The sequence below is a fragment of the Lissotriton vulgaris genome, chromosome 6, assembly GCF_964263255.1.
Source record: "Lissotriton vulgaris chromosome 6, aLisVul1.2, whole genome shotgun sequence".
Classification (NCBI taxonomy): Eukaryota; Metazoa; Chordata; class Amphibia; order Caudata; family Salamandridae; genus Lissotriton; species Lissotriton vulgaris.
Window position 1 is genome coordinate 480,591,911 of NC_141694.1, and position 26,130 is coordinate 480,618,040.

A 26,130-nucleotide genomic window follows, 5' to 3' on the forward strand; every position below is an offset into this window, starting at 1 on the left:
ATTGTGATTTCCTTGCATCCCTTCAGGGTTTCTAGGGCATCTTTCTCTTTTTTGGCAAGATTATATTTGATCCATGATTTTTGTTTTAGTATGTCTTCTAATCCTTTCTCTATAACCCTTTCAAAGGTATCAACCTCTTTATTTACCATGGTGCCAGTGGGCATACAGTTAGATTTGGGTCTGAGGCCTGATTTGTTATCATTAACAGTTCTCTCTTTCCCTTCAAAAAATTTATTTAGTCTTATCTTCCTGAAGAAGCTTTTGATGTCACGTTCTAAATTGAATTTGTCTACAGGTTCGGAAATTGCATATCCTAGTCCCTTTTCTAAGAGTTTAATTTCCTCAGTGTCTAGGTTTCTACTTGAGAGATTTATGACTGCAGCTTTGGGGTTCAGTCCCAATTCTTTTGACTGCGGGTTCTCATGTAGGGACGTGCTTGCCCTTGGTTCTGGGAATAAAAGTTCCTTCCTCTTGCTCTCCCTCTTGGATTTTGATTCTGATTGGTTTTCCGCCTGTCTAAAAAAGGCAAGCTGTCTTTATTGGTTTTATTGCTATTCCCCCCATCCATGGGACCGGTGGTTTCTGGATTTGTTTCAGAATCAGATTCGGTACTTGTGTAGGAGCTCTCGGCGAAAGTTACTCTTTTTCTTGAGCCATTTCGTCTATTGGGTTGCCAGCTCTGTTTATACTGAAACTTCTCTTGTTGTTTTTCGTAATAATCTTTTTGGAGATAGGGATAAGTCAATTCAGGTCTGTATTTATCTACGTCTTTTCTGAATTTATTGCTCTTTTTGTTTGTAAGGAAATCCCTATAACCATCTAGGTCTCCCTGAATTTCCTCTAACTTGCTCTTCGCATCCTCCAGCGATGTATTATCTCTTAATTTTTTCTCCATTTCATCAATTTCTTGTTTTTCTATGATTAATGTTGCATGGGCCGTTTCAATAATTAATAGTAGCCTGTCCCTACTGCATCTATTTGCAATAAATGTCCATGTTTCGATGAACTTTTGATTTTTAGTAAAAAGACTGGGTTTATTCCTTATTTGTAAACCCTTAGGGATAATTCCCTTTTTGCAGTACTCAATCAAAAAATCTGCATGTAACTCTGTTCGTATTATTTTCTTTTTTAAATTCCAGAGTTCTTTCCATTTTTCTTCTTCACTGTCTGATATTATAACGGTATTGGTAGTTTTATTTTGACCATTTACTAGTTTATTAAACTGCTCCTCAGAGAAACTGAAGACTTTGAATTGATCCATTAATTATTTTGGATCCTTGCACTTTAATTAGTGCGCCTCTTATAAATTGTAGAGGTTGCAATCAACACTCCTCAGTTAACAAACTGTACTGTTACAAGTGAAGAAATTTTAAAGGAGAAACTCTTTCGGAGAAAAGGGATAGGGTTATTAGGTACTCTAAAGAAACAACAGTTCCCTTTTCTTAAGTTTTTAAAGAGGTGTCACAACCTCTGAGGGATTTTCTACCGACAAGTTAAGAATGAACCATATAGTGTATCCAGGGTTGCAAGGAGATTGACAAATTTACAAATGTAACAATTTACAAAAGCAGTCTGTCTAAGATTATTAAAAATCAAAAACACAAGCAATGCATACACGATTACTACACAATAGTGAACTGATGAGAATATGCACACTCACAGGAATATTTCTTATAAAAATATCTTTATTTAGTGATTTAACCGACCATTTAATTAAAAACAGAATAATTCACATTTATTCATTAGAAACATTAAAACCTTAAAAACAAAACTGAAATGTGTCGACGCGGCGTTTCGGTGATGTAAGTTGTCACCTTCTTCAGGACAAAATTTCAAATTTAAAATCACTATTAAAAAATACAAAAATTACAATTATTTCATATCTCTTGAACAACAGATTATTTTAACAAACATTTGCAAACTTAGTGGTACGGTGATTCCTGTAATAATCACATTCGATCTATTCATTTTTTAGACATGTGCATATTCATCATATTCTCGACTATTCTCTAATGGGTCTTAGTCCAAAAATAGCAGATATTTTGGGACAAACACCCTTCCACATCCATTAACAAGCATAAAGAACATTTGTGAATCTCGCATCCTGCTATGGTCTAAGCTTACTTTGCTATCCCTCTGCGCAATGCTTCATAAATCCTGGGCACCTTTTTAAGGTTATGCTATCTTTTTGTAAAGTAAAAACTCCCAATTTAATTGGGTGACTTTTCTGGGCTGTTAGGTTTTGTTAAATCTAAAAAACCTCCTGCCCTTGCTGAATAACATGTTTCTTCTCTCCTCTCATTTTTATGGGCTGTTTCTTAATCATTCCAAACTTATTTTTGTAGTACATACCTACTTGGTAGTTCAGCGATCGCTTAAATCAATGGGCGATTTCAGGAATTATTATCCTTTCAGTACAGTTTCTAAAAGTAAAACACGGGTGTCATAAGTTTATTGGACTTTTCATCATGTTTATCAAAAAGTTTTTTATTTCGCATGTTTTATCTACCTTAATTCTGTGACTTTTCACGTGAAATAAAAAACTTTTTGACACAATAACTTAAGGAGACTTTCTCTCAAATAGCGGTAAACCGTCAGACTTGTAATAATTCCCTCATATGTTTTCAGGGAAACCTCCCCCAAGTTCGGCTGGGCAAGGAGTTAAAACCACCGTCCACCGTAGGATTGTAATAAAATAATCCAGGTAAATAACGTTTTAAATAAACTAGGACGACCGATGTTAATAAAGGTTAGAAAAGTATGAATGAGACACGGATTGTTATTGAGGATACCTCAGGGATACATCACCTGAGCTTTAGACACGGAAGCGAAAGGAGCTAATGAAACCACGCTTCAAACATCCTCTGAGTCCTCAACCAAGAATTAATTGTGTACTATCAAGTGGCCAAGATACGAGGCACTTACCAAAATAGTAACAGAACAAATCCTTTTCTGTCACATAGAAAAACGATTTTTCCGATTTTCAGATCCAACCAAGAATTAATTGTGTACCATTAAGGGGTTAAGAAACGAGGGAATTATTATTAAAAAAGTAATAGAACAATTCCTTTTCTGTCACATAGAAAAAACGATTTTCAGATCCAAATAATCACATGGGAAATGGAAACCCTGCCTTCACGTGAAAAGTCACAGAATTAAGGTAGATAAAACATGCGAAATAAAAAACTTTTTGATAAACATGATGAAAAAGTCCAATAAACTTATGACACCCGTGTTTTACTTTTAGAAACTGTACTGAAAGGATAATAATTCCTGAAATCGCCCATTGATTTAAGCGATCGCTGAACTACCAAGTAGGTATGTACTACAAAAATAAGTTTGGAATGATTAAGAAACAGCCCATAAAAATGAGAGGAGAGAAGAAATATGTTATTCATCAAGGGCAGGAGGTTTTTTAGATTTAACAAAACCTAACAGCCCAGAAAAGTCACCCAATTAAATTGGGAGTTTTTACTTTACAAAAATATAGCATAACCTTAAAAAGGTGCCCAGGATTTAAGAAGCATTGCGCAGAGGGATACCAAAGTAAGGTTAGACCATAGCAGGTTGCGAGATTCACAAATGTTCTTCATGCTTGTTAATGGATGTGGAAGGCTGTTTGTCCCAAAATATCTGCTATTTTTAGACTAAGACCCATTAGAGAATAGTCGAGAATATGATGAATATGCACATGTCTAAAAAATGAATAGATCGAATGTGATTATTACAGGAATCACCGTACCACTAAGTTTGCAAATGTTTGTTAAAATAATCTGTTGTTCAAGAGATATGAACTAATTGTAATTTTTGTATTTTTTAATAGTGATTTTAAATTTGAAATTTTGTCCTGAAGAAGGTGACAACTTACATCACCGAAACGCCGCGTCAACACATTTCAGTTTTGTTTTTAAGGTTTTAATGTTTCTAATGAATAAATGTGAATTATTCTGTTTTTAATTAAATGGTCGGTTAAATCACTAAATAAAGATATTTTTATAAGAAATATTCCTGTGAGTGTGCATATTCTCATCAGTTCACTATTGTGTAGTAATCGTGTATGCATTGCTTGTGTTTTTGATTTTTAATAATCTTAGACAGACTGCTTTTGTAAATTGTTACATTTGTAAATTTGTCAATCTCCTTGCAACCCTGGATACACTATATGGTTCATCCTTAACTTGTCGGTAGAAAATCCCTCAGAGGTTGTGACACCTCTTTAAAAACTTAAGAAAAGGGAACTGTTGTTTCTTTAGAGTGCTTCCTACAATCCCATAAGTGGGTAAGGTCAGACAGACATTGGGGTTTTGGAAGAGGAGGTAGGATCCAAATTTCTTAGCTGCAGATATTTTCTCAATTTTTACAGTTTTTGGGTATGTTCTGCAGGTGATGCTTGCTTGTCCTTGGTTCTCTTCATCATCAGAGTCTGAATGGAATTTTGCTGATTCAGACTGAGCTAGCATGATCAGAATGTGAGGTTAGTTAGAAATGCTGCAAGCATGACTTGGTGCCAGAAGTGTCAGATATGTTTACAATGTGCTATCTTATACATGTTTGTTCCAGTTGATCCGGCTTCCAGGGATAATGTTTAGGGAATACTTGCTTTGTCAAACTGAAAGTGCTGGCCAATCCCACACTTTTCAGATTGGTCTCTCCAGCCCCAGTTATGTCATGGTTTTCTCAGTCAATGTCTAAATGAAGGTGAGAAGACAATGAAGGATTTTATGTTGAAGAGATGGAAAGAACAGGTAAAATCTCTGAGTGTGAGTGAAGCTACTCCAAAGTTTAATGCAGGGAAGCACAGCTGACAGATTCATTTGATGACTTCTCCTGGCTTATTATCCAGTTGTGAACCATTTATTAAACTAAATTGCTGCAAAGGTTAATGATTATAAGCGTAGATTGAATTACCATTCATGGATTCAGAACAGGCCCATTGAAGCATACAGTTTGAAGCCTTCTGAGGACAGGTAAACTCTGAATGGTAAAAGGTGCTAGAAGTGCTCAACAACATGAGACTATCAATTATATTAATTTGGAGCGTCAGTCTAGTTGGGACCAGTGATATTGTAAAACTGCACCAGGGGTACTCCAGAATTTCAATCCCAAAACCCATATTCAACAGTTAAGGTTTGTCCTCAAATGCAGGAAATCTTCAGGCTCATCATCAAATGACTAAGTCCGAAAACTGGCCTGTTACAGCAAATGGAAGACTCCTTTTTTAAAAACTGTGTATCCTTACCCCAATCGACTTCAAATTATATTCTACATCTCGAGTTAGGGCTTCCCTTTCTGAGCGACACCATAAGAATGGCCCTGGTCCTCTTGTGGCTATCAACTTGGCAAAGAACTATGGTAGACTTGACACAAACCATTATTAGAGAATGCTGCAACCTAGATTATTACAAAAGAATTGGGTGGCTAAATCATGTAGAAACTGTATTGAAGGCTATTTGATGAAAAAACTCTTTCAAGACCCTGACTCCTGTTAGGGGGTCACGAAGAAACAGTTAAAAGATCTATATTCCCAAAGAGCAGAATACCCACGCAGGGAAAAAAAACAGATCCATCACTCTACTATTGCGTATGACTTGGGCCCATTAATACCAGGAGATGGTGTCCATTACTTAGCACGGATAAACAACACCCAGCACAGACTCACTTCAGATTAAACTTGATCCAGTTACTCCTGGGATATCCACAAAAGAAGTATAGGCTAGCAGATCTTGATAGCTGCCCCTGTAACAACCGTGCAGCGCAGACAGATCTGCATATCCTATTATTTTGTCAAAAATATTCTGAGGCAAGGAAATTGTTTATACTGCCAATTTTGAGGCACCATAATTTTAGACATTGTCGGTTCGCAATGTATTTTTTAAAAGCCCTACATGACCCATTCGTCTGTTTCTGTGTTGCCTCATATCTATGGGCCTGCCTCAGGAAGAGGAAAAGGGTGGGCATAGTTTCTAGCAGCACCCTGTAACCATATTGTGAACAGTTTTTTCTATTATAACCGATTTTAAAGTTTTTTAAATGGACCACTGCAAAATTTGTTTAATAATGTCTTAATTAATGTATATATGAATATTTATTGATCTGGATATTTTTTATATGTATTCCTTTTCTTTTATGATCTGTTCACAATGATCGAATAAAGCTGCGTGAAATTAAATGAATAAAATTACTAAGTTCAAGGCCAACATTTTGGTCTGAGCCAGCAAATGCATCACTGTATATAATATAATTCGGAAGCAGTCTGTTGTGTGTTATAGAACCCGCACACAATGGTAGAATTGGTACCAATTTATTGTACCTGAAGAGCATAGTTAGACACAGCTGTCTCCATGTATCCACCTTCCAACTGACCAACATAATACTTACACTTATATCTAAACTTTGCGGGCCCGGTTCACAGAATTAACTTAAGACAAAATCCTAAACTTACTACTTTTGGTATTCACAGAATGCACTTACTACTTTTGATATTCACAGAATATGGTTTACGACTACTAACTTTACGTCTGCACTCGGGCCGGAGGTTCCGGCCTGGAGGCGGAGCTTCCACCTTGGAGGCGGAGCTTCTGGCCTGGAGGTGGGGATACCGGCCAGTGGTGGAGATTTAGCCATGGCCGAAATCTCCACCTCCGGGCTGGAAGCTCTGCCTCCAAGCCAGAAGCTTAGCCTCTGGGCTGGAAGCTCCGCCTCCAAGCCGGAAGCTCCACTTCCGGGCCAGAATCTCCGGCCCGAGTGCAGACGTAAAGTTAGTAGTCGTAAATCCATTCTGTGAATACCAAAAGTAGTAAGTGCATTCTGTGAATACCAAAAGTAGTAAGTTTAGGATTTTGTCTTCAGTTGGTTCTGGGAATCGGCCCTCCATGTATCACCAGCTACCCTGACATTCCACATCACTAAGCAACATAACACAGTCGTTCACACTTCTGTTAGGCAGTTTTGTAATTCTGGAGAATAAACTGGCACTTGTGAAACCAGCTGCTTTGCTTCCTTTCTTTGTTCTCCAGAAACTCCAGCAATGTGGGTGGAAGGAGACTGTCCTATTTGCACGGAAAACCACCACAGGTCTATTGGAATATTTTTAAAGCCTTTGTACACTGCTCCTATCCATTGTCTATCTGCCAATAGCAGACTTTTTAGCTGTGTGTCATTACCCAACTCTCAAGGGATTTGCTTTGAGTCTGCTACTCTCACACGCCACACATCCTGGGAAATGTTATGCCTATATCTTTTTGTGTTCCAAAATTGATAAAAATCAAAGTCACCCAACCAAATAATATAATATACTCCTAATTATGTTCAACTGTAAAATCACAGTTACCTGAAAGCAAAAAGGCAGGTTGAGAGAAATGGATGCCTGCAATCCGCTCCTTGCAAAGTTTAAAACGTATACTATAGTAAAGGTAATGTCTCAATGAGGAAGCATATGTCACTTTCATGAGATGAGATGATATTTTATACACACATGCTCTGTATTAGCCACTGAAAAATGCCATATGGTTAACGCAGTTTATAGTGCTTTCATTATGGTATTCAAAACCAAAACTTGAAGTGTGTGAAAGATTCAAGTGACTGTAGGAATAAAAAATCATCCCAAATTCCGGTGTACACGTCACTTCTCAGAATGCAATAAACAGGATGAGTAACATGCATTCTCTATGAATGCATAGGTATAGTCCTGCATTAGTATTCTAGTGTCCTGTATAAACCTAAAGAGTCAATACATCCATATACATAGGATGCAGAGTATCCAATGTGTGAATGTGTCACCTATGAGTTTCAGCCCTACAGTGATTTTATTGGGGTTTCATCAAAACAAGCTTTAAGACAATTACTGCGATTTTCTCACTGGACGTCTGGTAGTGGGTCTTATGCTTGTAATTGCTAGAAGACCTTGTATCACATAAGGCATCAACTGCATTATCATCAGTTGGAGAGGACTCCGTCAGGATCCATTATGAACCTGGAGGTACATTTAAATTCAAGAATGCATCTGGAGTCATTAGTTTCAAAAATGCAGAGGGACCATGTTGTTGCTGCTGCTCAACATAGGGAAATCTGTTAAGCCCCCAACCCCACTCCTGTAGGCAATGTCCATCGTATTGCTGATGGGACATTCTCAATAGGCTGTCTCTCTTTTTAACATGGTTATTACCTTTGGCTCATATATATTACTCACCTTTTCCCAGACTGTCCCCCAGATCATCTTATGAGGACCAAGCAGCATGTCTAGCACCCAGAAACAGAGCAGTTCAAGCTCCTAAACTAGTATTCAAAACAATGAACTTTACACCACTGCACCTCTCTCAGCTCGTTAGCCACACACGCCCATACTGTATATCTCTTAACGAAATACCCACCATTCACCATCAGTTCATTACAATCAAGCAATAGCGGATTTTAGAGTTAACTAGAGCCCGACCACTAATCTGCAGTTTATTTTATTTATTTATTTATTACATTTGTAATGCACAACAGCTACCCAAAGAGGGTTTCCCGGTGCAGAAGCAGATCCAAGACAAAGATGAAAAAAAGGCTAGCAGGTTATTTATTAAAAAGCCACGTCTTCAAGGATTTGCGAAATTGGACGTAGTTAATTTCGTTGCGAAGAGCTTTAGGCAGAGCGGCCCACAGTGAGGGGCCCAGATATGAAAAGGACCTTCCGCCCATCTGAGATAGTTTGATTTTGGGAGTGGTAAATTTCCACTGGGTGGAGGAGCGGAGGTTACGAGATGAAAAGTAAGGACAGACCAAAGATTGAAGATATTGCAGGCATTTCCTGTTTTGAATTTATGCATATAGCTCAGGGCTTTTAACTTGACTCTTTTCTCCACCCTGAGCCAGTGCAAGTTTCATAGAACCAGAAATGGAGGTAGCTCTCTGGACCCTGCACAAAAGCCTAGCTGCAGAGTTTTGCACCATCTGTAGCCTGCAGGTTACCTCCTTGTTTGAGCCCAAGTAAAGAACGTTTCTGTAGTCCAGCCTTGATGTAATCGAGGCATTGACCACGGTTTTCTGGGTGGAGTCTGGTAACATCCAGCTAATTTTTTTAACCACTTTAGTATGGTAAAGCATGTACCTGCTACTTTAACTGCTTTGGAGTGCACATTGAGCGAGTCATCAATAGTGATGCCCAGATTTCGAGCTTGGTGGGAGGGTGTGGGAAGAGCGCCCATTTCGCAAGGCCAGTGTTGAGGGCCCCAGAGTTCTTTGTTTTTCCCAAATACAAGGACCTCGGTTTTCTCCCCATTTATTTTGAGGTAGTTTAGTTGCATCCATGATGCTATTTTGCTCAGACCCAACTGAAGGGGGGTAGGACCACCAGTGCTCTTCATGGGGAGAGAAAAAATGATATGGGAATCGTCGGCATAGGAGAATAAGGACAGCCCTGACTTCTCTGCCACATCGGCTAAGTGTCTTACATATAAATTAAAAAGTAGGGGGCTAAGGATGGAACCTTGTGGCACCCCATGGGTGAAGGAGTGGATTTCCTAGCTGGCTGTGGGGGAGAAAACTTGGAAGGTGTGGTTAATAAGGAATGAGGTCAGCCAATTCAGAGCTGAGCCACGAATACCAAGCGATCTAAGAGTTTTGATTAACACGTCGTGAGACACCGTGTCGAATGCAGCGCTCAGATCCAACAAAATGAGAGCCACGGTGTCTCCTGTGTCCAGATGGCGGCGCAGTCTTTCCATTACCCATAAAAGGTTGGATTCGGTGGAGAAACCGGCTCTAAAGCCTGACTAGGAGGAATGGAGGAGCCTTTGGGTTTCCACAAACTGAGATAGCTGTGTATGAACGTGCTTCGGAAAACACAATATGAAGGAGGGTCTAAGGGGAAAAAAAGAATTTTAGAGACCAACTTGCATCCTGTCCCCCAAACTAGCAAGTAACAACACACAGGGGATGCTAAGGGTCTGTAAGGAGACTATAAAATTACTAAACACTCAGTTTAGCCAGTGGCTGTCTATCTCACTGGCGGATCCAATACTAGCACTCCTCGAAAGAGATCTGAAGATGTGTCTAGTGGATACCAGTTTCCAACTGTAACCCAGATGATGAGTCTCCGCCAACGGGTGGGCTGATGGGTATTCTTATTCCATCTCATTTTCTTACTTTGTTGCCTTTTGCTCTCCTCAGAACAATTACTTCCCTACACTACAACTGAGTGTTTAGTAATTTTATAGTCTCCTTACAGACCCTTAGCATCCCCTGTGTGTTGTTATGAACGTGCTTCTCCAAACTTTTTTAAAAGGCTGGCAGTAAGGAGATCGGTCGATAGTTAGTGTGTAATTCGGGGTCGGCATTGGTCTTTTTGAGGAGAGTGAGTATCATGACATGTTTCCAGTCAGATGGAATAGTAGCTTCCTACAGGGAGGCATTTAGGAGGTCCATGATCATGTGCAGCGATGGCGGTTCCAGCTACCGAAGCACAGAAATAGGCAGAGGATCAAGAGTTCAAAACAATTATTGAAACCACTTGAGAATCCAGACACTCAATTCTCCATCTTCTGTTTCCTGCTTCCCTTTCCCCTCCGTAGCCAAACACAGATCGCCTTAAACACTGCAACAAGATAAATATGATGGGTGGTGGAAGCTTTTTTATTTTTTGTATCAAGGTATATTATGTACGGTGCTTCTTTAAGAAGAGCTATCCAACCTCAAAAGTAGAAACAAAAATAAGCATAGACTAATTCTAACATACAGAAGAAATAAAACAAATGCTAATGGAATGCTTGTATGTAAACTGTTAGACCTGACATCATTGGCCTGAGTCTCTCCTCCATTTTTTTCTGTTTGCCTCCTCTGTTTATGATGTTTTTGCTGGTATATTGCTTTGGGCACTGTGCCACTGCTGATCAGTGCCACAGTGCAAGTGCTCCCTATGTTAAATTAATATTGATTGGATTCCATGTTTGGCTTATTTGGTTTACTGTCAGTCCCTAGTATAGTGCACCAGGAGTGCCAGGGCTTGTAAATACAAATGCTGCTAGAGGGCAGGTTGCATTGTAAGCATAAGGTAGGACAAGCCCTGATGTGTGTGGCATGTCCTAATAGTGAATTACAGCCATATTCGTTTTTCACTATTGTAAGGTTACCTGCTCTCCATAAGTTAGAATGGGCTGCCAGGGTTATTAAGAGCTATAATCCTAGCTGGCTCTGGGAGCATGGTACAATGTCGAGTTTGGTATCCCTGAACTCAGGGTCTAATAACGCATCCCTTTGGGTGGATGGTTTTTGGACTCTGGGTTTGAAAATAGCACTTTTAGAAAGTGGCTATTTTCTTGTCTGACTATTACCGGTCTCTGCTAGTTTAGTGTGTGTGTGACAGGGGCTCGGTAGCTCCAGAGGTCTGAATGAGTCAGTGTGGGGTGAGTGAGGCATTTGCATTGAGAGTAGGGGAAGAGTAGCTCCTGATAGCCTGCCCTGCCTGACACAATGCTGGCTCCACCTCCTGCCGGGCAACTGATGGCTCTGCTCCTGCCAGTGACAATACTGGCTCCACCTCCTGCTGGGCGGCTGAGGACCCTGCCCTGCACAGTGAATAGGCCAGGTGCCTCGGACTGGCTACACCCACAACAAACCCAGGATGAGGGGAATTCCCCTGCATGGACATAGGGATCAAAGCGGAAAAGGGGTATAAGAGAAAGACCCCTGAACCAAAGAATTTAGATCAATTCTGACAAGGAACCCTGAACCAAGGACAAGAAGCCTGCTGATCCAAGGACTTGCCTACCCCTTCTGCCAGAGTGCTGTTTGCTGGGGGGAATCCTGCAGTCACTTCTTTATTTTTGCCAAGGAACCAGGAGAGAGGAACTGAGTGTGTACTATCAAACTTTGCCAAGGAAATCTCCAAGGGCTGGAAGAGTGCCAGCCTCCTGTTGAAGTCACAGGGCTAAAGGACTTCACCATTTGCTGAAAGTGCTTGTTGCTGGAACCTGAAAGTCCAGCACCTCTAAAGAAACCAGCAATCTCGACGTCGTCAGATGCCGCCGAATCCAGCTCGACATCGTGAGTAACGGCTCCAGTGTCCCGCTTCTTTGACGCCGGCCGCCGGGCCTGATCGACGCCAGTAGCGACGCCAGTGAGTAGCGAGTTCGGCTCCAGCTTCAAGTGACCCTGTGTCGACGCCGCCGCTGATCGCATCGAAGCCGCAGCCCTTCTCGACGCCGTGAGCGCTGCTCACTCTTGCAACATCGACATCGACGACGACGCCGTATCCTGCTTCGCATCGTGAGCGCTGCTCCTGCCTGACATCTGTCGACGACACTGCAGATCGCTCCGACTCCGAGGCTCGATCGACGCCGAAGACTCGACGCCGGAACACCTCGACGCCGTAGATCATCTTTTCTTTGTTTTCCAAGGTACTGTGTTGTGGGGGTCTGTTTCGACTCCGGGCTCGACGTAGCGCTCCTCGCGGTCGACGCCGAACCTTTGGATTAACTTTGCCTCGACGTTTGTGTGACTCCTGTGGGGGTTACATTGTTGCCAAGAACTGTGATTTAAAGAAGAAGAGTTGCTTTTGTTACTAAAGACTTTGTGCTAAGGAGAATCTACACTTGAACTATTATTTTTCCTTCCAAGAGTATTTATTAAGACTATGTTATATTTTTGTTGTTATTTGGTCTTGTGCTAAGCCTTATATAAACATCCGTATTTTTATAATACTACTGTGTCGTGTCCATTTGTAGTGTATTCACTTTATTACTGTATATGGTCATAAATGCTTAACGCACTGCCTCTGAGATAAGCCTGTCTGCTTTGCCAAGCTACCAAGGGGGTGAGCAGGGGTTATCTAAGTGTGTGATCCCCTTGCCCTGACTAGAGGAGGTGAGTCCCTATTTTTCAGAAGTGTATACCTCTGCCAACTAGAGACAGCCAAGTCTAATGTATACGTATTAAAAATCTCTCTTCAAATCATCTGTGATTATTTTTATTTATAAGAACTGGGATTATGTCAACTAATGTTTGAAAAGTTCTTAATAAATGACAATACTGTTAAACCCAAAGATGCAAAGGAATGGAAAACATCTTATTGAATAACTTGGAAACGTTTTGCTAAATTTCAAAGATTGAATGAGCACAGACTTTCTGGATAAGGTATTATTGAAAACATGAATGCAGTAGATGTGCTGTGAAAGAAGAAGGGCAGAAGCGAAGCTTATTATTGGTTGAAAAGGCAAACTATATTAACTATGGAAATCGGTCAAGTTACAAAACAAAGAAAGTTTGTATATTATTTTGAAGGACTTTGTTTAGTGGGAGTGAAGTTGAGGCAAAATGGATTATGGACATAGGCCGATGCCCAGAACATACTTGCAAGTGACCTGGTATTGTAGGGATGGCGATGATAGAGTTCAATCACGTGAGCACGCGTACTGGAATGAGTTGACTTCAATAATCTGAAATATGTAACTTGAAGGTAATGTTTATAGAACCGCAAAGGCGTTTGAACTGAATTCTGCAAAAACCAGAAAGTGTTTTATTGAATTACGTAAATATGGATTTTAGTATAGCAGACTTAAATTCACAGTAAGAATAAAGTCTGCTTTGAGAACCATAAAAACGTTCAGAAATGCATCAATCTGGTAAAAATGTATTAAATTCTGTATGCCAACTAAAATGTTTATGCTAGTCACTTTCCGGTAGAGTATCCTGTGACGCTGTGCGTGGGCATCTGTGACTGCTGAAGGGTTTGTGGTCATGCAACAAGAAGAGAACCTTTGAATCACATTCATGCATTAATCAGAAGCCCAACTAAGTGGCAACTGAGCGGTGATGGCGAAGATGCTGACATTAAAGAGGGGAGTTGTCAAATACTTGGATAGCAAAGGAAAACACACTTAAGAGAACAGCGTACCAACAGTCACCTAAAGTTTTTAGGGGGCCTGGGAGGTGTCTGATGAAGTAAGAAACTCTTTATTGCCACACTCTGCTCTATGATGAATGCCGAAGAAGCGATCACAAACATTAGAATCAGATGCTACTCCATGTCTGAAATAATTCAATTAGGGCTGTGTGGCTCTCAGGTGCTACAACATTCTAAGTTCCATTTGCTGATTTTCTAAAACAAAATGTTCTTTATGTGCACTAATTACTTTTTCCTAATTAACGTTCATAATCACAGATTTGATGTAAACAACTCTTAAAAACAACACATTTCAGGTTAATACCTGGTATTTCTGCTACAGTGGTGACAGATGATGTTATGTTGACCTTCATAGTGTACACCTGTTCCAAACAAAAATGAAGCGAGAAAGCATTTTTTAATTTTAATTAGCATTCAGCTAATGCAAGTTCATCCGTATATTTCAGGGGCCGATGGGACGACCTGGACATCCTGGGACTGCAGGGTCAAGAGGAGAAAAGGTAAAGAGAACAGCTATTTCCTGCTATCCTGTGAGAGAGCCCAAGGTTACCCGACGTGCTCGGTCCATGAATCACTTCATGTAGGACAGACAAATGTGTTCCAGCGAGGCAGGGTCCAGAGAAAGACATAGCACCGCGTGCACGCCGTCCTTTATTTTATAACTTCCGCAAAGGTTACTTGGAAATGTCCAAGTGACTAATCAAGAACAGTCTGTTGTATTATGCATAGCATTATAGATCTGTAAGAGATCCGAGGAGGAAAATTAGCGAATTGTTGTTATGAATTATTTCTGTTTCAGAGCATTTATCTAAAGTGCAGTCGACTTAGTGTTTACCTATTTCTGTCTAGTTATATCTTATTCTTGCTATTGTCCTGTTTACTACTTTGTCTAGCTTTGTATGCATCTTTTCATCCAAGCAAGCATATGCATCTTCCTATTTTCCTATTTTTGTATGTCTGCATGTTTTCTCTCCCTTGCTTTGCTATGGTACTTCTTGTGTTCTTTTAATTATGTGCAATCTGTATTTACTGATATTTGTTTGTGGTTGAATTTAGATATATACATACATGCATAGGCAGAGGCACTTAATTTCACAGTATGCATTTGTGCCACCACCGGTAAAAGTCTATTTTCTCAAGTGATAAGACCCGATGATGACGGTATCCACCAAACAACACTTTTGCGGAGATTACATACCCCGCAGTCTGTGACCATGTGGTTGATCATCTCCGAGACAAAAAGTTCTGAGACTCTGGTATTGAGACTTATGTGGTTCGTTCCCCCCCTTTCTGATAGATGACCAGGTACCTCCTGGGAGGTGAATGAACCTCTGCTTCAACCTCCCTCCATTTTTTTGATCTGTACTAAAACGTCTATTTACACCTGGCAGAGGCACCAACTTAATTATTTTATAATACAGAGGCCGCTAAGCTGAGGCTGGAGAATGCTGGGTTGGCGGCAGACATCAACATGGCATTGAAAGAGCCTTTATGCTGATGTCTATCATGTATCTGGGTTTCCTGCAGGATCAGCGGGCGGAACCCATATTTGGTTGATTACCCCCAGACCATGCAGTGCAGAGAAATGTCATGAGGACCAAGGGCTTATGGGAGAGCATTCATCCTGCGGATTCCCCTTTTATGTAGGGGTCCATAAGGCCCCATAGAAGGTAAACCTAAAGGTGACTATTGTCCTTTAGGGTGTACAGATGACAGAAGTCACCCGCTGCACTAACTTGAACAGGTGTCTGTTATAAAGCTTCAGGGATTCCCTGAGCCACTGGACTGGTGATGATGGGGGACTACCTCCAAATCGGAGCAGGCAGGCCCCATTGCCCTCCTTTCTTCTAGTCATGTCATGCGAACATTAGATGAACATCAAAGCTTCCGTGTCCTAACATGACAGGTTATTGGCAGGATGCTTCCATCTGATTGGTCATATTCCAGAGTGTAACCTGAATGTTAAAGCCACAATATGAATATCGAGAGAGGCACAAATTGAGGACAAAATATGAAATCCAAAATATCAAAAAGTACAGATTTTCGGGAAACAGCCATCACATTGCATGTGTTACAAAGCATGTGATTACAATGACCGCGATGTTACATCACAGTACCATTACAATGCAAGTCATTTCAATGACTTGCTCTAGGGGGCACTCCAAACTAAGGAATAGTATAATTTACTGTTCCAACACCTTCCCTACTGTTGCACACACTGGAGTTGGAATAGTAAATGATACTATTCCTAAATCCAGCGCACCCCCTAGAGCAAGTTGGTGTAATGACTTGCTTTGCAATGGTACTGTGATGTAACAATGCGGTCGTTGTAACAACTGCGTTGTAATTGCATGCATTGTAAATGCATGTGATGTAAAGGGCTATATTCAGATTTTCTATACCTAATTCCACAGATATCTACATGACTATATATATATATATATATATATATAAATATATATATATATATATATATATATATATATATATATATATATTCTCCCAACACCAGGTCCCTCGATCCTTGGGACTAGTTTCCCAAAAAAGAGCACTCTGAACTGTTTGGTGAAGAATATATATATATATATATATATTCACAACTCACATCCACCTTCTGCCGCTCCACTTTACCCCGGGTGCCTCCTTAACGCACGGTGGAGTGCGTAACATCTCTCCAACCCACAGTTCAATCCGCGAACTGTTCCGCAAATAAGGACACTCCAGCCGGATTTATCGGTCTCTGCGCTTAGTTTATTTTCAGCGCATACACTTCAGTCAACAAACAAACGCGTTTCGGCGTTGCCACCTTCGTCATATATATATATATATATATATTACCTACTGGCGGTCGCCAGTAGGTATATATAGTTAGGATTTTTTCTCTATGGGACTTTTGAAAATTCTATGTCTAATAACTTTGGCGTTTGTGGACGGAATCGGCTGAAATTTTCAGGAAAATGGCACATTTTGCTTCTGAGCAGCCCCTGAAAATTTGGGGGGGTTTCGTCAAGGGGGGGCCGAGAAAAAAGGGGGTCCCAAAACGCGTTTTTAACATTGAGTTTTCCATAGGGCGTTTGGCCTCACTTTTAGCTCGAACGGCTGAATGGATTTGCACGAAACTTGGCAAAATTGTAGGGACTGTTAGCCCGATGTGCCTTTGCTGGGTCTCAATATATGTGCTCCAGTGGATTTTGAGAAATTAACGTTTAAAAAAACAGATATATCTGTGACAGCGTCCCGGGTAGCGCACCAGTTCGCGTACTTTTCGCGTAACGGAGCTTTGCGAAGCGAAGCTGATTGGCTCTCCGGTGTCTGTCAACATTCTAAACAGTCCGGAGCGGCCGCCATCTTGTCTCTCGGTAGGATTGAGAGACAAGAGGAGGCCAAAACGAAGGGGAAAATGACCATAAGGGGGCATAGTAGATCCTCCCTGACCCCCTATGTTTGATGTGGAGGCTTTAAAAGGGCCCCGCGGGGCAAAAAGAAAAAAAAAATCATTTTTTTCGTGGGGTGCGCCCGGTACGCGCACCGGAAAGCGGTCCGGGGAGCGTACTATAAGGAAATAAGAATGATTGACTTCTAGAATTCTAGCAATTTTTCATAAAGGGAAGGTAGTTCTTAAAAGAACTTTTTTTTTTTTTTTTTGTTGTTTTTTATTTTTTTAATTATTTTTCTGAACACTTTTTATACTTTTTTGTATTTTTTGAACGGTTTAATTTTTTTTGGGTTTTTTTCAGGGGAAAGAACGAAAAAAAGGCATTAGAAACGGCTCAACAGGAGCAAGAAAAAAAATCACTTTCTGGGGCGTTTTGAGCACTTGTGATTTTCAAATACTCTGTTCATTAATGGAAAGCTCATTTCGCCGTAACAAAGCAAACCCCCACAATAAATGCACACCAGCTTGATATGTTGAAAATTAGTTTGAATAGCGGGGACCATCTCCCTCGCCTCTGGTCCCGAAAGACTTTCATGGGATGAGGTGGTGGCCACAAGAGTTGGTGGATTTTCACTTAGGTTACGCACCTCCGCCATACTATAATTTATAGGATGCCACCTTTGCATGTGGCGATGCATTGTATAGTTTCCAAAGCTATACTTTTTATCCGTGCCTCGAGACAGAGGTTCTTTACATATCAGGCATGTAACATAACGTGCATTCACCTTTTTTTGGCCTGCAGGAAATGAAAAAAACTGCCAAATAAAATTGGCCTTGCGGTGTGATTTCCGGGGCTCTTCAGGGAAAATTTTTATTTGATGTACATCTTGTTCTTCTTCTTCCTCCTCTTCTTCAGGGTTGGGAATAAACTGGGGAGGTGGTCCATCCTTCCTAGGAGGTTGTGGTGGTGGTGGGGGTCCTCCAGCTGCAGCTACAATTGAAGCCATCTTCCAATAATGAAAATAGTTCTTCCTCTCACAAAGTTGAAAGTCAGAGTGAGAAAAATAGGAGGGGGCTTTCATCATTTGGAAAAAAAAATGTTCTAAACCAATGAAAAGTGTAATTTTTAGGTCACATGACCTAGCTTTACATCATTCAGAAATAAAAAATGAAATCAACCAATAAAAAGTGTTATTTTCAAGTCACATGACCTGTTATGCTTACGTTACGCGTCCCGTAACGCGACCCGGATCGCTTCCGTGTAGCTGCGCTTCGCGCCTTGGTTTGCGTTCCAGAACGCTTCCGGGTGCGCTAACGCGGCGCGTCATAAGATGTATTTCGCGGTAACGCAATACGTCGCGCTTACGCGACGCGTCACAATATCGTTTTCTAACGCGGTGGTTGCGCTAATGGAACGTTTACCGGTTCGCGGAGCGGGTCGCGGAACCTTATTAAGCTAACAAATAAATATAAAGATAATATTACAAAAATATAAAATATATTTTTGAATTAGAATAAGAATACATTTTACAGCTTTTGATATTTGCTATTAAAAAACCATTGAAATTCACTGAAAAAACCATAGGTTATAGACCATATATAGTTAGGAATTAGCATTTGCAAAACCTTGAAAATTCACTGAAAAAACCATTGGTTATAGACCATATATAGTTAGGGATTAGCATTTACAAAGCCTTAATTTACTCGCACAAAACCATTGAAATTCGCATATATAGTTAGTTGCACTAACTATATATCGCGCACCCACAATCCACTGCTGATGATGTCACATATTACATCATTCATGACATGGTCAGTGACATCACTGATGACATCACTGATGACAACACCCAGTGACTGTATGTTTCTGTAAAGTTAAAATATGTCTTACATATTGAAGAATGAGTGGATGTATAAGTGTCTGGATGAAGGATTTAGTAGGTGCATGACTGACTGTATGAGTGAGTGATTAAATGTGTCTCACTGAGTGCATGGGTTAGTGACTAAACTGTCTTAATTTGTGCATTATTATGTCTGTTGTTCTGTAAACTGCTGCATGTGTTAATCAGTAGCTATATGAGTAACTATATGGGTTATTGATTGGTTGCCCAAGTATTTGTATGGGAGACTGAGTATGTGTGTGGGTGGCTGGGAGGTGTATGACTCTGTGCATAGATGTGTGAGCAGTTGATTCACTAGATGTATGGGTTCAAAAGTGCATGTGGAAACAGCTGCATGGGCAGTTGACTGTGTGCATGAGTGTATTGGTGAGTGAATGGATATCTCAGTGCTACATGTCAAATTAAGTACATATGTAAAACACAGTACATGTGAGAGTTGAATATATAAATAACTGTGCATAAGAGCCAGTGAATGTGTGAGTGGCTGTATGGATCATTGTGAACTTGTATCAGGGATTGTATAAGAGAGTAAATATGTGTTAGAATATGTTTGAATTAGTAAGGTGTGTATAACTGTATAGTTGAGGAAATGGAGGAGTGATTGATTCTTTTCATGACTGACTAGATGTATGAGTAACTCCATGGATGAGTGACAATCTGTGAGTGTCTGTTTACACTGATTGTATCTAAGGTTATATTAGAGTCTGAAGAGGTTCATCGTATTATCATATGAATGATATTATCAGTGATGTGATCAGTAATGTCAATTGAGATGTCATCAGTGATGTCATCAGTGATGTCATTTGAGATGTCATCAGTGATGTCATCAGTGATGTCACTGACCATGTCATGAATGATGTAATATGTGACATCATCAGCAGTGGATTGCGGGTGCGTGATATATAGTTAGTGCAACTAACTATATATGCGAATTTCAATGGTTTTGTGCGAGTAAATTAAGGTTTTGTAAATGCTAATCCCTAACTATATATGGTCTATAACCAATGGTTTTTTCAGTGAATATATATATATATATATATATATTTATATAAATATTCTTCACCAAACAGTCCGTATTCAGCGCGCACATTCTCCCAGCCAGTGCGGTATTTCGAGGTCGGACTTAACCTCGTAACAAACTCCTCATCAAGAAAGATTACCGCACTCCACGAATCACCAGTAAATTAGCTTTATTCAAGCGCAATTATTACCACTACCACCACCAACCTTTCTGCCAAGACATGGCCTTGATCACGGTATTGTGAGTCCTTTGTTTGTTTCACCTTTATATACTGGTTCCATGTTAGCCCATTATGAGGCATTATGGGACTTAGAGTTCTTACAACTATTTTTACATTTACTTTTGGATAAACACCTTTGCAGTTACATATATGGTCTCTTAAGGTTGCATTCTTTCCTTGGTAGGTATGCGAGCTTGCTAAAGCCAACCTTGGGGTTTTAAATGTTCATAATTATTTCCTCTATCACATAACAGGATTAGTACCCTTTTGCTATAGCAAACAAAAGACTACATTGAGGAGGCCATGAGACAACTCAATGATGACAAAAACGATACTAAGCTGTCAGACAATCCCATCTTTGATCTTACCCTAGACTTGAATGAAAAGATAAGAACATGTCAAGACAAAGGTCTCATCAAGGATGAAGAAGCACTTTATCTGGGAAATGACAGCCCAGTGATGTCAACGATATACTTCCTACCGAAAATGCACAAAACACTATACAAGCCTCCTGGAAGACCCATCATATCTAGTTACAATTCTCTATATGAAAAAATTTCAACGTACATTGAATTTTCCCTTGCTCCAATGGTTACAAACTTAAGTTCCTACATAAAGTATACAGGTGATTTCCTGAGAATTTTAAACAACATTGAATGGCATTAAAACTCATACCTGATTACCTTCGACGTGGTATCATTGTATACATTTAACCAGGAACTAGGTCTAAAAGCCAGACCGTCTCTTTGTAGGACCTGTCAAATTCTTCAATTAATGACATAGATAAAACATCTAATGCAATATTCATCTGGTCAGATGTCTCCTCTTCACCATGTCAAGGGTAAATAAGAACACAAATAAACATATAGCCAAAACAATGTAGTCAGAATTGACGTCCTTTTGTCTTATATGTTCATAAGGAAACATCTGAGATGCATGCCTTAATGCACATAATCAATGTAAGATAGTCCTAAACTTATGTCAGAAATTCCAATTTCTGATAAGACTTAGGGGCATATTTACAAGCCCCTAACACCACTGGAGCATCACTTTTTGATGCTCTGGTGGCATTTCTCTCAATCCAATATTTACATGTTGGCGTGAAGCGACTTAACATGGCTTACCGTCACCTTGTAAATATGCCCCTTACTGCTGCAGTCTGCTGCAGCAAAGGGGCGGGCAATGGGTGTTGTTGTGTGCGTTCCACCGCAACAACAATCGCTTTTTGAAGCTACCCCAAATTTACAAGCTATGAGGCAGCACCAAAAATAAGACCAGAAAATACATGTTCTCCAACAGGCGATACAAGGAGAAATGTTTTATTTCTTCTTGTATTTTGCTCTTTCCATATGTCCTGCATTCTGCAGCACACATGAACAATCACCTCTGCAGCGCAGGCACCATTGCAACATGGTGCAAGGGTGCCTGCACTGGTGCTGGCCAGCTTTTTTAGTAGCAGTGCTAAGGAAACCTCGGGTTGCACCGTATTATTGTAAACACCACGCATCCCTGAGTTTAGAAAAATGTCAGAGTGCGGCATTAGCAATTTTGGAGTAAACGTTCTCCAATATGTTTTTGTAAATATCCCCTTAGTACATAAGGACTGCTACTTGACCACTTGTCAGGAGAGGTCTTTCACCACGATTATCCCCCAAGATTCTGCCAGAGATGGTCTCACCTGCTGCGAGCACACTACACACTTCATAGATGATGCATCCCACCAGAAGACTGAAGCTGATAAGGCCAAGTCAGTGAGCCTTTTGTGAGGGACACTGTCTTCACACCACCACTGATAAAGACAGCCTTTGCTGTCAACAAGGTATGCAGTGCATCTCATCTCCCTAAAAAAACTCTAGATTGCAAGTTGATCTGCCTTTCATGCTCTCATAGTACAGTGCATTGAAGGAAGCATTAGGGTGATAGGTTCTAGATATTATTTAAATTACATTTTAGCAATGATGGAAATGTTTATTTTGTTCTCGTTATTTATAATGTGTCTTGTTGCTGTTTTTATAAAATTCTGTGTAGTTGTTTTAGGTGTACCAAGAAACAGATTGTTCCTGTTATAATAAATACTTTTAAAGTAAAAGTGTTTATTCTTCTTAATACAGTGTGTATGATACTGTGGCTAACTGAATAAGTTTTGTTGTTTCCACTGTGCCCCTGATCCCTTTATGAGATTGTTAGTAACCCAAAAGCAATATTTCTATGTCAGTTACACATTGAATAGTATCTTAGCGATAATTATCGCTATTGCTTGGTTAGAGACAAAAATTTACCGCTGCGCTGCGGCGATTTTTACCGCAAATAAACCTTGGTATTACCAAGGTTTATCGCAAATGCGATAAAAATCGCCGTAATGCATGAATATCGCTGAAAAGTCAGCGGTATTCATGCATTACCGAGCTAATGCTCTTAGCCATGTTATCCACCTCCCATTGGATGACATGGCTAAAAACTGCTCAGGGCACGTGTTAGCTTTTGGAGATATTCACGCTTAGCGCGAATATCTCCAAAAGTTGGTAATAAGAGATAGCGATGTTAGCGACTGTTTTCAGTCGCTAACATCTTGGCACGCCCACTTTGCATGTCATTAGTGATAAATATCACTGACATGCAAACTGGGGCCCAAGATGGTCGCTATCTCCTACTAGCTGTCGCTAACTGGTGTTATCAACAGCTAGGTAATAGGGAGATAATTTTATCTCCGCTTTCTTGGCTTTTAAAGCCAAAAAAGCGGAGATAAACCCCCTTGATAATATGCCCCCTTGTGTGGATAAAATAATGTATCGTTCACATTCATTGCTAGTGCATTAAACCAATTCCACCAGTGACACTCGTGGGTGGGAAAGCACAGATTGTAGAGTTACACCAAAGTCGTCACTAATGCAACAGCACAGAAACACAGGAGAATAGAGAGTCAGAAAGGACACAAGAGAGTCACACAGAGAATTAGAACTATTCTTAATGTTGTGTTTTATCCAACAACTCTCATTATTACTTGAGCACGTCTCCTCTCATTGGCATCCTCTGGAGACTCGCACCTGCTTCCAGGCTTTGAAATGGGTTTAGTTCTACAGCATCGGAAGTAATTGTTTTTGGATTAAGGACTACAAGAGACTTTCCATTTTAATGTATGTTCTAATTGGTAGGAGGTCAAAATAAGAGCCTTGTGTAAGAAGTGCAGCTCACATTTAACATAAAAACTGAGCGCAAAGGCGTTGAACTGTGTCTGATTGCACACCAGCGCAATGTAGTCAATGGCAAATCCAGTCATGATGGCAGCACAAAGAACCTTTACAAATGTCCACTGCTGTACTCTGCTGCGTGATGCCAGCATAAGGAAGTGCATGAACGGCACCGCCAGTGGAATAAATAAGGGTGAATGTTTTCATATGCTTCTGACGTTTTGGGGAAAATAACTCATGGTGTTGAATTACAAGCAGCAAGCTCATACTAGGCTCTCTTGCAGAATTGTGTCTATCAAAAACAACAACTTTTCGTCATTGTTCCATGTTCTTCCACAGCAATTTAGTAACTCTTTACATTAATTTGCAGGGAAGTGAGGGCCCTCCTGGTAAACCTGGCCCACCCGGACCTCCGGTAAGTCATATGTTTGTGTAGATTTTGCAGGATTTAGTGACGTGCTAATTGTTTCACAGTTTTGTCACCACTTTCAAACGCTGATTGGAAGTAATTAACTTACCAGAAATGCAGTTCTGGCTACAAATTGCGGGCTGCTGGCACTGAAGCCTGCACGTTTAGTACACTTCAAACATGTTTAAAAAACACGTGTTACAGAAGAAACAGTGCTTACTGCAGGTACATGTATTATCCGCATCAACTCTCTTTATCACTTGTTTAATGGTGATTAATCTGACACAGCTCTCTGATAGGTAAAGGAATATACTTGGAACCGCATCATTTTGTACAGCACACCTTTGTTTTCAGATAGGTTTCCAATGTATACATTGGCATTCTTACATATATGCAAATTCTACAGAACCATTTGACAGACAGTTAAACCTAGCAAGAGGTTATATATCAATGGTCTTCATAGGTTTGACAAGTCAGCCAGGCATGTCTACAGATCAGTCACTTACTGTCAGAGAAAAAACAACTCTGTCCTTGTACTAGTGTTTCTCAAAATGATAAACTGTTTATGTGGACTTCAAAGTAGGAGTAGGTCCTTCTCGAATTGGATTACGTGTGATGTTACACAAGGGAGTTTCTAAAGCAAAGCAATTATTTCAAGCAATTAATAACCGCTTAATTATTTGAAATGAATCATCAGTGAAATATTGTCCTTTCAGAGGTGTTACTACCTGGTTGGTTAATGATTTGTGGATAAAACGTCACTTGGCTTTATCATGCGTATTTGTCACAGCAGGCACTACTGCTCATGCAGGCCTTTGAGGGAGGATATTAGTCTAGCATTATAGCCTGATGCTGTGGACTATACCAGCCTTTAAAGACTCTCGCCTCTGTAATAAGCCTGAACCAAAGGCAAGGCCAAGACTGGCGTTTAAGGGCGTAAGTCAGTGTCAGACGGACTAGTCTGACAGGTGAGTGTGTGTGGGTGTGAGGGGGGGGGGCGTTTTTGGCTATTTATGGGCCTTTTTTATTCCCTTCTGGGTCGGTTTTTACAGTTGATTTCCCTGATGCTATTAAAATAAACATTGCCCGCGGCAAGCTCAAATCCATGCAGTTGTCCATATCTTGTAAATTATTTATATAGTTTGCCTTTACAAGATACCTGCCCACGTTTGTAAACATGCACCACTTTTTTAGCTTTCTAATTCATTATTAGGGGTCACTTTTAGTCAGACTCCACCTTTCCTGATAGCTCAAAAGGTTATACATTCCGAAAAACATTGTGTTTCTGTTCTTTCGTAAGGAACATGATTAACCAAGTATAGGTAAGATAATGAGTTTGTATTGCATAACGCTTGTTTCTGGTAGAGATTTCTAACCGAAGATTCCTCCCCTTTTGAATATTCCCCAGGCCTCGGACTGGATCCGGAAACTTTTGAGCAGTACCTCTGTGTGTGGGTAGTTGGTGCCATGCAGCTTCGCACTCCCATTGTTCCACACTGGAAGTGAAGTGTGGGCCTCATATAGGCACCATGCCCTCACGCTGACACAGGTCTTTTCTTTACGCATCACCAGACCAGGATCCAGAGCTATATTTCAGCCCTTTAAAACAGTTTTCCGTGAAATGCTTTTAGTGTGCAAGGGACATGTCACCAAGACTCCAAGGCCTGCAGTGACTGTACGTCAATGAACCTGAAAGCCATATGGGGTCGCAAGGTGAAGCTCTAAGTCGCCAAGCATTGGAAGACTCCACATAATGACCAATCCAAGTCCAAAGGTTAGGATCCCGGGTCGATCATCTTTGCGCTCCGAATCTTAAGGGCAAGTCAAAGAAGAAGCAAACAAATCAAGACCTATAAGGCACCAGTTGCCCAAACACCTCTCTTGACTCTGACCTTCTCACTCGTCTAGGCCCTGTCAATGAAGACAGAAATTCTTTTGTGATTGTCATGCAGAAGGCGTCCGAAGATTTTGACCTTCAGATTCTCACCTCAGATGTCAAAACAAATGTCTTGACTTAAGTTCTCCATTTGGAGCAAACTACTACCTCATCCCAATTACCCTTTAATGAGGCCTTCACTGATATCTTTTTAGGGACCTGGGCAAAACCCTTTTCTAGCCCCCCCAGGTAAAATGCCA

General features: G+C 40.5%; 1 protein-coding gene across 1 annotated transcript in view; it reads left to right on the plus strand.

Annotated features, from left to right (window-relative positions):
- LOC147707469 (uncharacterized) overlaps window positions 1-26,130 on the plus strand; it is a 385,267-nt gene that overhangs the window by 162,601 nt on the left and 196,536 nt on the right. Inside the window, exons 15-16 of the mRNA XM_086925650.1 lie at window positions 14,326-14,379; window positions 23,956-24,000. Of these exons, the coding sequence (XP_086781776.1) occupies window positions 14,326-14,379; window positions 23,956-24,000 (99 nt within the window). The remainder of the gene's footprint in view (window positions 1-14,325; window positions 14,380-23,955; window positions 24,001-26,130) is intronic.